Here is an 11,288-nt window from a genome sequence, read left to right as displayed (position 1 = left end):
ATAAATTGGAACCAAAAATTTCCGCCAATCAGAGACAAGCCAGTCATCGACAACAACAAAGTGAAAATGGCCGAACGGGAAAGAAAAGTTCCTGATAATCATTCATCCACTACGTGTTCTGAGACAAACGGGGACACTACTAGCAAGTGAGTTGGCAATGGCAACAGGATATTCTACACTTAAGAAAGTTGAATGAGATGTTCTGTTCTTGTATTTCAGGTTCGATCGCTTGGTACTGTTGCATTTCTTCATCGTGTTCGTCTCTAGCTTTGCGTTGGGTTTGTTGTTTCTACATTCGTCACTAACGTTTTGGAGACTACAGGTATGTCAAGAAAGCACCCAATTATAAAGTGTAAATCTAATTAAAACGTATCAATCGGATTTTAACCAGCGTTTTTCTTTTCTACGTGGCATGGGTCATCATTCGTAATTCAAAATGTTCTTCCAATTCACTTCATTAACTTAAAAGCTGTTAAAAGTTAATAGTTTCAATAATTATTTGTTTCGTGCTGAGCTGATACAGTTACTTTAATGTGTGCTTTTTTACGTTTTTTAACGTAACAGTTGGGTTAAGGAAATCTTTGCGATCATATTTGGTCACATGGGAGTGGACTTTCACTTTCGATTCGTGATGCCTCGTGGAATTTACGTTCGGTCGGGGTTAGCACGCAAAAGTTTGTACTATTGCTGACGAAGCATCATCAACGATAAAAGAACGTTTTTTGTATTATTTTTATAGTGCCGGTTAATATTTTTGAGACTTTTCGTTTGATCAAGTTCAATGAATTTTTTATGTTTAGCCATTTCAGTTTCATTTGGAAATTTAACGTGTCGACATTCTGTGTAATTCTGTTATTCTAAAAGCTGTATGCATATGGTGTATAAACAGTGTCTGCACATTGTAATATTTAGAGGTAATTTTGGCTGAAAAAGAATTTTGTTCCAAATCATGCGTTGGTGTTTGTGTTAAGTGATTTTTATTGGAAGTTTGAAAATTTTTTGAAACTCGGGTTGCAATACTGGGCATTTTGTTTCCTCTTCCATGTTCTATTTTTGCAAAGCTAGGTGGAAAATTATGAGGTCATTGCATAGTAAAGCATTTTCAAAACATGGCAGTAAATAAGTGCTCCCAAATGTTTCTCGTTTATAATGCTGCATTATATGTACACAGTGGAAACCCACCCTATAGCCATCCCATTTATACGGCTACCTCGTAATTGAAGCCACTTTATTCTGGCCTGAACAAAACCTTGGTCAGCCATTTTCTTATTTGTAGAACCCCTTTAATGCGGCCACCCCATTAATATGGCCAGATTTTTGTGCCCTGTTGGTGACTGGGTTATAATGGGGTTCCACTGTAGCTGTGATACAAAATTTTATTCTCTATTCTCTGACTGCACAGTTACATGTATGATTTCACAAATTACCATTAAGTAAGCACGGCAGCTACCAGATAATTTAGATTGAAAACAGATCACTTCAAATTCAAACCACATACAGAGATATTGATTTAGAACCCATGGACTGGTAGAGAACCATTAATAAAAGTATACCTTTGAGCTTAATGGTCTTCAGCTGGCTAGATTCCTTTTAGCAATCAGATTTCTATGAGCTGTTAGATGAGGAGGCTGAGACCAATAAATTTTGTGGTGAGGGTGAAGAAGCTACTGTATGTGGTTTTGTTATTGAAAGGAATCTTTTCATCTTGAGAAAGGAAAAAGTGTATTGTTATAATAAACAGATAATTGCTTTGTTTTGCATATAATACATTTCAGCCCATAACAACATAAACAAATATATTTGCAGATATATGAAGAAAGTGGCTTCTTTGATAACACTTTGGATAGCAGCAGTCGTTACATACCAAAGGATGATGTAGTGAGTGTTGTTACGTACAATGCTAACACAACCTTTTCTCTGGTAAGGTGAAATGCCTTTACAAATAGACAATACGAGTAGTAACAGCATTTGGATAAAACCTGACTGCTTCTCAAGGGAACCAAAAACCTCAACTGTCATTTTGATGGCCAGCATGCCTCAACACCCAGTGCTAACAAGTACACAACCTGCAGACGCAATGTAGTTGAGCTAGGTGCAAGTTAATCACACAACCCTGGATGAAGAATGATTGCTCATCTGGATAGGATAAAGACGATGGTTGAAGAAAATATGCTAGCTTCCACAAGGTATCGACTGGAGTGGGGTTGGGGTGCATATTTTTTTTACTGCATGGTAAAATAGATTTAAATGTACAGTGGAATCTCGATTTCTCCTACTCTTAATTTTTTGAAACTTCTGATAACTCAAACCAAAAGTCTTCTGCCTCCCCTCAGTAGAACATTATTAGTAATTTTACTGTCAATTTCTAAAACAACCCATTTTGGTTTCCTTTGGAGGTTTCGAAAAGTCTGGATTCCACTCTATTAGCTTCACTATTCAATGACAGTGCTTATTTCTTTTATTATTAACCATCATTCACAGTTAGATACAATATAATAATCACTCATTAAATTATAGAAGTTTGATTTACCATGCCTTATAAATTGCATGCTGGTTGTGCAGGTGTGGCAAAGACATTTTGTGAACACTTGAAGACATTTTTGTCTTCTTGATTTGACAAAATGAAGAGAAAAAAAATTTCTGCTTTATGATAACAGAACCTGATGCGATCACAAAATCAAGTTTGGATCACAAGTTCTTGTCTCATATGAACTTTTGAGTTGTAAAATAATTTTATCAGCTTAGTGTGATATGGCTTATTATTAAATAATAATGTGGTAAATTTATCAGTCACAGTAACTTAAAATAAGTACTTGGGATAAAAACATAAACTAACACACTGCTTGAATATTGTCATATTTGTACTGGCAACGTAATCAAGACAAATCACAAAGAAATAAGGGTACTGGTACATATTTTTTTTAAAAAAAAGGACAGTCTTCCTGCTACCCTCAAATTGCTTCGTGTCAGATGTAATTAAGCTTGTAAGGACAACCCCAGGCACACAGTTATTACATGTGTATTTTGATTTGATTTCTGTTCTGAACTAATGAGACAATTTTTTTTTAATTTTGATATTTATCATGGATAGGAAAGCCATTGTTACCATACCAAAAAGAGTTGCATTGTGCTGTTTAGAAAATATCCATACATGTATTCCCCCCAACAAAAGGGATTGGAATTTCCTCAGGGTGAAGGAAGGGTTTCTGTAAGACCAAATCAATTTGAAGAAATGTATAAAACTGAATTAGAATTTCCAGAGGGGTGGAAGGGGGGGGGGGATCTTTAAAAAAATCCCTTCCATGGGGGAGGTATGGATATTTTCTGGAACTACACATTTGAAAAAGAGATATAGACTTTTAAGGTTGTTCTTTTTGGTTGCATCATTGGTATTTCTGTCTCAACAAAAAATACACATTCCAAAGCAACCCTGAGGGGAAGAATGCATTCAATATTTCAATATCAGCACAAGCTGTGAATAGCTTTCAAGTTATATATCAGTCTGTAACTTGTAGCAAGCCCAAGTTAAGTTAATACTTATTTAATATTTAATATAGTTAATGTGAACATGCATTAATATTATAAAGAGGCTGTAAACGTGTATTACAATATATGCACAGCCAAGGATAGGTGTGTTGAAGTAGTTTGAACAGTAAATTAAAGAACATGATAATATTTTGCTTACATTAGTTAGTTACGTGTGCAAAGTGTGATTTTCTATTAAGTAAATCAATAATAAATTATGGATGCCTCAGATTTTCAGCGTCAGGATGATAACCTCTTACAGGACCTGTAACGTGATGCAAATTTATTAATAATATCTCCTGGCAAAAAGTCAGGCTTCCATTTGTGAAGGCAGTCAGTAAACAGTCATTTTCAGATTGCTTTTGAATAGCAATGAGAAAATTGCAGAGCGGAGACAATCTTTTCTATTTCCGTAAATTAGTGAAAGCCTAGCATAATAATAGTGATATATTTAGCAATTTTGTATTAAGCCACTGCCAAAACTAGGGTGACTGTTTTGCTTGAGTTGAAACAATAGTAAGGGGGAGAGCTTTTGGAATTTTCAGCATTGTGTTCCAGCCAAGGTCCCTCAAATATGACTTGATATCAAGCTTCCATATACATGTAAAAATTAATGTATATCAGCAAAAATCAGGGCTTTTAAAATAATTCAAATTTAAGGTGCAGGAAGTCAAAGATAAGGCTTAATTGAAAATGTAATACAGAACTTTATATCCTTGAGGATATGCAAATACATTTGTATGATCTCAGATGAAGGGATCTTTACTTGTTGTCAGGTGATATTTTTGTCACAAGTTGAATTTCAAAGTGTTCATTGTATGATAGCAATATGTCAAAATGCCACTTGAAGGATTTTGCACAGTTATTTGATGTTTTATTTGCAGTTGTTATGAACACAGGCTATTAAATTTAGAGACAATAAAATTAATGGCACGTGTTGTTGAAAATGTAAATATGGTTTATAATTAAATAGTCACAATGAAGCGCGTGGTTTTGAGTTGTATTTTAACCCTCATTATGAAACTAACTTAACAAAGACCCAGTGGAAATTCCAAGCCATCAAAAAAATCTCCATTACAGCCATTTAAAGCGAGCAGTGTTCTTTTATGTTAGCTGTTAGGGATGGACCATTACTATTTTTGAGGAGGGGCTTAGGCAATAACCAAAACAAAATTCTGCCTGGCAAAAACTGCTGAAAATCAAGCAAGAGCTTTCCACTTTCCAGGTCCTGTTTGATGATGTTAAAAATATTATTGCACAAGCTATTGCCCACCGAAAAAAAATATGCACAACCTAAAGGTACATGTAAGAAACAAATTTCAGACACCAAAAAATTACCCATCACCCCTTCCCCCCCTCCCCCACCCTTCTCAAAAAATAATGATCCGTCCCTTATTACAAGTCTGACAAGAAGAACAGAACTTCACCGACGTCATTTTAGCAGCCGTGTGTGGGATTGGGGGGAGAGGGTAATTAAATTTAGCCTCCATCACACAAGAAGGTTAAGAGAATTTTAATTGTTTGTTACTTCTTTACTCTTAGCGCTCTCTTCAAGCTTTTCCTCGCGTTTTCTGTTGTTTTGAAACCACACGAATGTAAAAGAAGCCCGATTTAATGAAATGCAAACTGAGGTAAATGTGTGATGTGGGCTGTGTAGGTATATGCTGGGAATTAATACGATGAAAGTTGTGTAGGTATATGTGGGGGATTAATGAGATGTAGGATGTGTAGGTAAATGTGAGGTATTAATAGGCTGTAGGTATATGTACGAGATTAATGAGATGTAGGCTGTGTAGGTATATGTGAGGGATTAATGAGATGTAGGCTGTCTAGGTACATGTAGGGGATTAATGAAATGTAGGCTGTGTAGGTATATGTGAGGAATTATTGAGATGTAGGCTGTGTAGGTATATGTGGGAGATATTTAGGGGGATAGTTGACGAATACTTTATTATATATCCAGGAGGTATTGTTTTAAGAGATTAAGAGAGATGTGGATATTGCGTTGGAGTTAACTAGCCGCCCAACCATCCGGGTGGTATCGCACTTATAAAGCGAAAGGACAAAAGGCTTGGTTGTGACCCAGTGAGAAAGCACTGACGTCATAGCCAAACCGGACAAACGAATTTCTGACAACGGCTGGACTTGATTATTCAAAATGGCGGACATACCTTAATTCAAGACTATAATATGATAATTGGCCAAACATTCTTTATACGCACGCTTATGTTCTGTAACGGCTTTGTAATTTATGCTATACATACGGTTATATATTAAAATACGCGTTCACCTTGTGTATCTTGAGTTATAGTGGCCAGATTAAGCTTTGATTAATGACGTTCGTTTAAGGTTCTTTCTGACTGTCATACACTTTGCAGCGAAAGGGTAGTTCAAATTCGTCGACAACGTCTACCGTCTACGAACGCCTACAAGCGAAAACAACTTCCGGTACCTCGCCGCCTAAAGCATCACAATTTTCAATGTTATTCCACCAGATCATTGTCTCCACAACATTTAGATCTGAGGTCAATTAAGTGGCGAGATCCTCGAGAACTGGAAGCTATGGAAAGAGAAATACTGTAATAATCACATGGTTTGGGGCGGGAAAGCCCTGAGTATCAAATCGCCATGTTCAGGGACGTTATTGATGACGATGGCCTTTAAGTGTTCAAAGCCTTAAGCTATACTAAAGATGAAGATGCAAACGATTGTCGTGTAGTAATGGGGAAGATGAAAAGGTATTGCACCGGCGAAGTAACGTAAACCAGATTGTTTCAGCAAGAGGGAAAAACTTCCTACCGAAACGCTCGACAACTTAATCGCTGAATTAAAAGGAACCCTGGCAAACAGCTGCAATTTGTGGGATTTTTTACAGTTTTTACACGGTACTCTCATCTGCGTTCGACTGGTCTTGGAATAGAACATGAGCAAAGCACAAAGTAGCCACTTAGGATGACAGACCCCACGTTAAACAAGCGTATCGACCTTCCAACATCCGAGATGCAAATATGGGATCTTAACAATGACGACGGCGACGCCGAGGACAACGCCCTGTAAAATTGAATTTGTCCAGGATGCCTATGACTCTAAAACCTCGTTCAGGCTAAATATGTAATGACAGCGTTCAATTCTAAATGGAAATACGAAAACTTAGCAGTTCGACTTATCGTTCGCGTTCGCGGTCATTTTGCGTTGCTGTTTTGCAGAGGACGCCTATAAAGTGTACAAAGGTTTATTGAACACACTTGTACAGCCATTGTTTTGCTCATTAAACCTTTTGTTTGTTTCTTTCAAAACAGACCGGAGACTAAACCTCCACAATTTTACAAAGTCAGTCTCTTGTACTGGGTACTATAGTGATTTTAATCAACGCTGTGATTGGTGGATTTAGTGGAAAGGACTTAAAATGATTGGCTCATGTAACTGTCCTATTACAGGTGTCCGATTACAGCTAACTGTCCGATTACACTGTCCGATTACAACTTTCCAGATTAATTAGAGCAAAATACAGCAGCTTATGCACCAACCACATTTTGAAAATTTTGGCCTCGGTTTCTTTTAAATCAAAAATAATAGACATTTAGAGGGTTTTTTGAGATATTCAAAAAAATGTTGGGGATATTTAAAAAATGCTTTGAGAATTTCCGGGAAGATCATTTGTTTAAGCGATATTATTTGTAGAAAGGTGTTAATTAAAATGGGCGCTCCGCCGCCAAAAAATCACTCGCTCGCGAATCCCACCAGCTACACTGTACGCAGTCCACACTGCTCTGTTATTCAAAAATTCCAATAGTGTGCATCGCATAGCGAAAAAAGTCAGAGAGGTCTAAACATATTACGCGCTTCTTGAAAACTAACAAATATTCCTTTCGCAGTGTTTGGACAAACACTTCCTGCAGAATTCCTCTGAAAACATTCTAACATTTCAACAAAATTGTCCATTTCACGGCTTTCCAGTTGCGTTTGTCTTGTTTCTTTATGAGTTTTTCTTTCACGAAATCCTTCTGGCTCCTGCAAGATAAATGCTTAAGTTTAGATACGATACGGAGAATTGGAAATGAACTCTTACTGCTTAGAAATGACATGCCAAAAGAATGCTAGCAACCGGTTATTTCTCTTAGAGTCAGACGAATGTTATCCGTGAACATGCAAGGACGCAAAAGGGCTGTATGGACGAAAAAAAGTTGAGCGAGACGAAAAAATCTTTTCCTGAGGCATTCTCGTCCCCATAGCCCTATTCACTTTTCTTAGCCGGCGGAGCCTTGGGAACGAGAACGCTCCTGAGTGCCAACCATTATTTCTCGTCCCAGTCCCTTTCAGTCTGAAATGTCCCGCCTCATATTCTCCCTCTGATTTCGAGAGACACAGACTGCCAACAATCTAACAGGCCAAAAGAATTAAAAGTATCAATCGAAGTAAGTAGATTATTATAATTCAGTGATTCAAACAAACCTCGCTTTCTTCATTCTGCAGAAAGTGGCTGGTCATATGTGGGTTGAAGTAGCTGGCAAGAGAGGCTACGCTGGACTCGGTGTGTAAGAACTGATCACACTTAGCTAACAGTAGAATATCCATCAACACTTGAGTACCAATTTCTCGCTCATATGGGTCAGTGGCATTATGCTCAAATTTAAACTCATGATGATGTGGAGGAATTTGATCGTTGTATCTGATCGCTCTGTCTGCCTCCGTGAAAACAATCTGGACAAAATTTAAAAAATTCGTTAATTTCGCTTTCTCTATATATTTCCTTTAAAATGAGGCAGATTTGCTAATCAAGGAAAGCTGCCAATTTACATTTAGGTCAATCAATCAAAGCTCTAGCAAGGGCCATATTTTCAACTTTTTTCTGTGTTTGGAATATTGTTCCCATCAAATTAGTCATACAGTCAAACTTCTCCACAACGGCCACCTTGGGGACAGAGGAAAGTGGCCGTTTTTGAAAGGTTGATGTAACATGACACCTGTTTCAGGTTCTACTCTATTTAATGAGTAAGTTTAAAAGCAATTTGGCTGACTCCAAATTATTGTAGAGAATAGCCTTCTAAGAAATTATTGAATTTTCATCTGTTGTTGTCGGGTAAGTCAGTTAAAACATGGCTACTACTTCAAATTCCAATCCTAATGTACTAGCATCTCTTTTTCAGTCTTCCCGAAATTTATCAGAAACATTTTTTTTTCCGGCTATGAAAACCACAACTAGCTCAGTGAGAGTCTGTCGCACTATCTTACGTCTTTTGTTTTGTTTTGTTTTCAAGTCCGGGGGTTCAGGCGCCTAATGCGCTCTCTTTGGAAGAGGCAAACATTTTGAAGTGTCAGTTTTCGCTTTGCTATTACAAAACACTATCCGGAGTGTATACTTTGGATGACGCAGTTTTCCTCCGGTAACCTGGACGACCAGTATAACTCAGTTAAAACGAAAGCCGAACAACGACTGGCTTCTGTAATTGTTCTAACAATAAAGCTGTTGATTTCTCCACTTTGTGTCATTTACACGATATGTCGAACTGGCTATTAAGGCCCATCCACCTAACACAGCTGAAGCAAATGGCTAATTAAGCTGGAAAACCAGCTAAGCTACCAAACTGTATTTTGATTAGAATGTTTGTGAAACACGCCTGTCTTTAATGCACTAAACTGAGAATCAAAGTCGTTTCATTACGGACGCGTTTGATGCTCTCTCCTTGTGTTATGCTGGGCAACAAGAAAATGCGAGATATAAACTGTTACCAGACATAAAAAAAAAAGGAATCAGATAGTGTGCACGCCGAATGATAAGTAGAGCGAGTGTTTCAAGTATTAACAACGATATGTTTTAGAAATAAAAAACATGCACCGTGTTTGTATCGAGTGGACGAAGGACGAGCGAAAGCAGCGGGAAAACGAGAAATGCTGTGAGAACACAGTAGCAGTGTGCCCTTGTTAACAAAATGACGGCCGCTCCTTTTCGTTTTCGAAGTGTCTGTGAAGAGGATTTAGATAAAGTTTTGATCGACCAGTAGATTTATACTAACACAATTAGATTATTCGCTCTCGATTTCTGTGCGTGATAGTTGATGAGGGCGCAGCCCGAGTCAACTATTTACATGCGGGTGTAACGCAGTTATTAAAAAAGGAAAGAACAACGAGTGGCTACTGTAATTGCGCTAACAACAAAGCTGTTAATTTCTCCACTTTGTGTCATTTACATGTCAAACTGGCTATTAAGGCCCAACCACCTGACACAGCCTGAGGCAAATGGCTAATTAAGCTGGAAAATATAAACCAGCTAAGCTATGGAACTGAATTGTAATTAAAATGTTTGTGGAGTACGCCTGTCTTTTATACATTAAACTATGAATCAGTCAAAGTCGTATCATTGCGGACGCGTTTGATGGTTTCTTCTTGTGTTGTGCGGGGCAACAAGAAAGTGCTTACTTATTGTAACTTAAAAAGCAACGTGGAAGTTGAACTACCTCAGAATTATGAGCCGCAACAACAAATGCTAACTGAACAAAAGGAGATAGCCATCAAAAGTAAAAAAACGTTACTCCAAGATTCTTTTTAAGTTTACCTCTTTGCTTATGCACCGCACTTCGTGCTTATAGAAATTTTAATGGGACACTGCTGACACTGCTAAATTAAACTTAGTCCAAACACATCATGCTACATAGAGCAGGTGTCAAGACTGCTCAAACCATCACAACCAAGACAATTGAAAGTGACACTCACCAATTCTTCTCCAAAATAGCTAACAAATTCCTTTATAACTTCATGGTTGTCACTTGCAATGAAAATCTTCCTTGGTTGCGGCAACGTCTCCAGAATTGACTGAGCTCTTTTAACCCAGCTCATCAAAGATGGCAGCCTTTTCTCGCTTGTTTCCATCCAATGATCTGTTCCTCGAACGTGAACTCCTAAAACAGTGAACCCTGACAGATATTGTTGGTAAAACATCTCTACTTTCTCCTTTATTCTCGAATTAGGCTCAACGTACTGATGAATTAGTTTGTTAACTCTCAATCTTTCCTGTGTAGTTATTATTCCGCCACGCTCGAATCCCTCAATACCGGTTCGATTTTTAAAACTGTTGTCTATTGTTGTCCTTACATCCACAGGAGCACCGTCTGGCCTCAAAATACAGAAAACATTTTCGACTTCCCGCTCTGCTCCGTGATTAACAGGTTCAAAATACCAGTCCCACGAATTCACTCTTACATCTCTCGAACAAGCTGAATTACAAGCCCTCCAAAACACAGTTGGTCGGTTAATTCCTAAAGCACGACAAAACAAGATGTGATCCAAAGTGTAAAGAAGAAATGCTGCAAAGCCAGCATTTCCGCATTCTGTGATCCCAGGATCCACCACACAAGCCGCGGAACCCGTGGTTTTACCTCGGTTTTTTCTCGTTGTTGCAAGAAAACCGTCGGATTTAACGAGGGCGTTTTTCAAATCTTCCGCTGTCAATAACACCGTGTTGATGTCAGAGGATTCTGATGTTGAAATTACCGGATCTTGCCTGATCTTTTTCTCCGAAGACACCGACTGGTGATAGTTAAACATAACTGGCCAAACAAAAAGAAGAAACGCTAATGGCATAAGCCATAGGACAACAAAACATAAAACGTTTAGACCCTTAGTCCATCGAAAGCACCCCATGATTGCTTTTTATGTTATGACAACTGTTTTTTATTTTAATTTAAGCCACAAAATGTAGATTGTCGGACCGCATTAATGCAATCTTTGTTTGATCGAAGACAAAAGAATTAATACATGTACGTCCA

The 11,288-nt window shown here is 37.9% G+C and overlaps 2 protein-coding genes across 2 annotated transcripts; one reads left to right on the top strand and one right to left on the bottom strand.

Moving 5' to 3' along the window:
- Positions 1 to 17: 17 nt before the first annotated feature.
- On the top strand, positions 18 to 3,756 carry LOC145495018 (uncharacterized). Its single transcript, XM_081474595.1, has 3 exons — positions 18 to 146; positions 220 to 322; positions 1,807 to 3,756. The coding sequence occupies exons 1-3, from the start codon at positions 67 to 69 to the stop codon at positions 1,927 to 1,929; spliced, it is 306 nt and encodes a 101-aa protein (XP_081330721.1). The 5' UTR covers positions 18 to 66; the 3' UTR covers positions 1,930 to 3,756.
- A 3,392-nt stretch (positions 3,757 to 7,148) lies between these two features.
- Positions 7,149 to 11,067, bottom strand: LOC145495314 (uncharacterized). The gene is made up of 3 exons (XM_081474907.1): positions 10,237 to 11,067; positions 7,978 to 8,226; positions 7,149 to 7,536 (listed from the first exon to the last, which is right to left on the bottom strand). The coding sequence occupies exons 1-3, from the start codon at positions 11,065 to 11,067 to the stop codon at positions 7,342 to 7,344; spliced, it is 1,275 nt and encodes a 424-aa protein (XP_081331033.1). The 3' UTR covers positions 7,149 to 7,341.
- Between the last annotated feature and the right edge of the window lie 221 nt (positions 11,068 to 11,288).

The sequence above is a fragment of the Orbicella franksi genome, chromosome 8 (assembly GCF_964199315.1).
Source record: "Orbicella franksi chromosome 8, jaOrbFran1.1, whole genome shotgun sequence".
Classification (NCBI taxonomy): Eukaryota; Metazoa; Cnidaria; class Anthozoa; order Scleractinia; family Merulinidae; genus Orbicella; species Orbicella franksi.
Note: the sequence above shows the minus strand (reverse complement) of the source record. Positions and strands in the feature narration are given on the sequence as shown.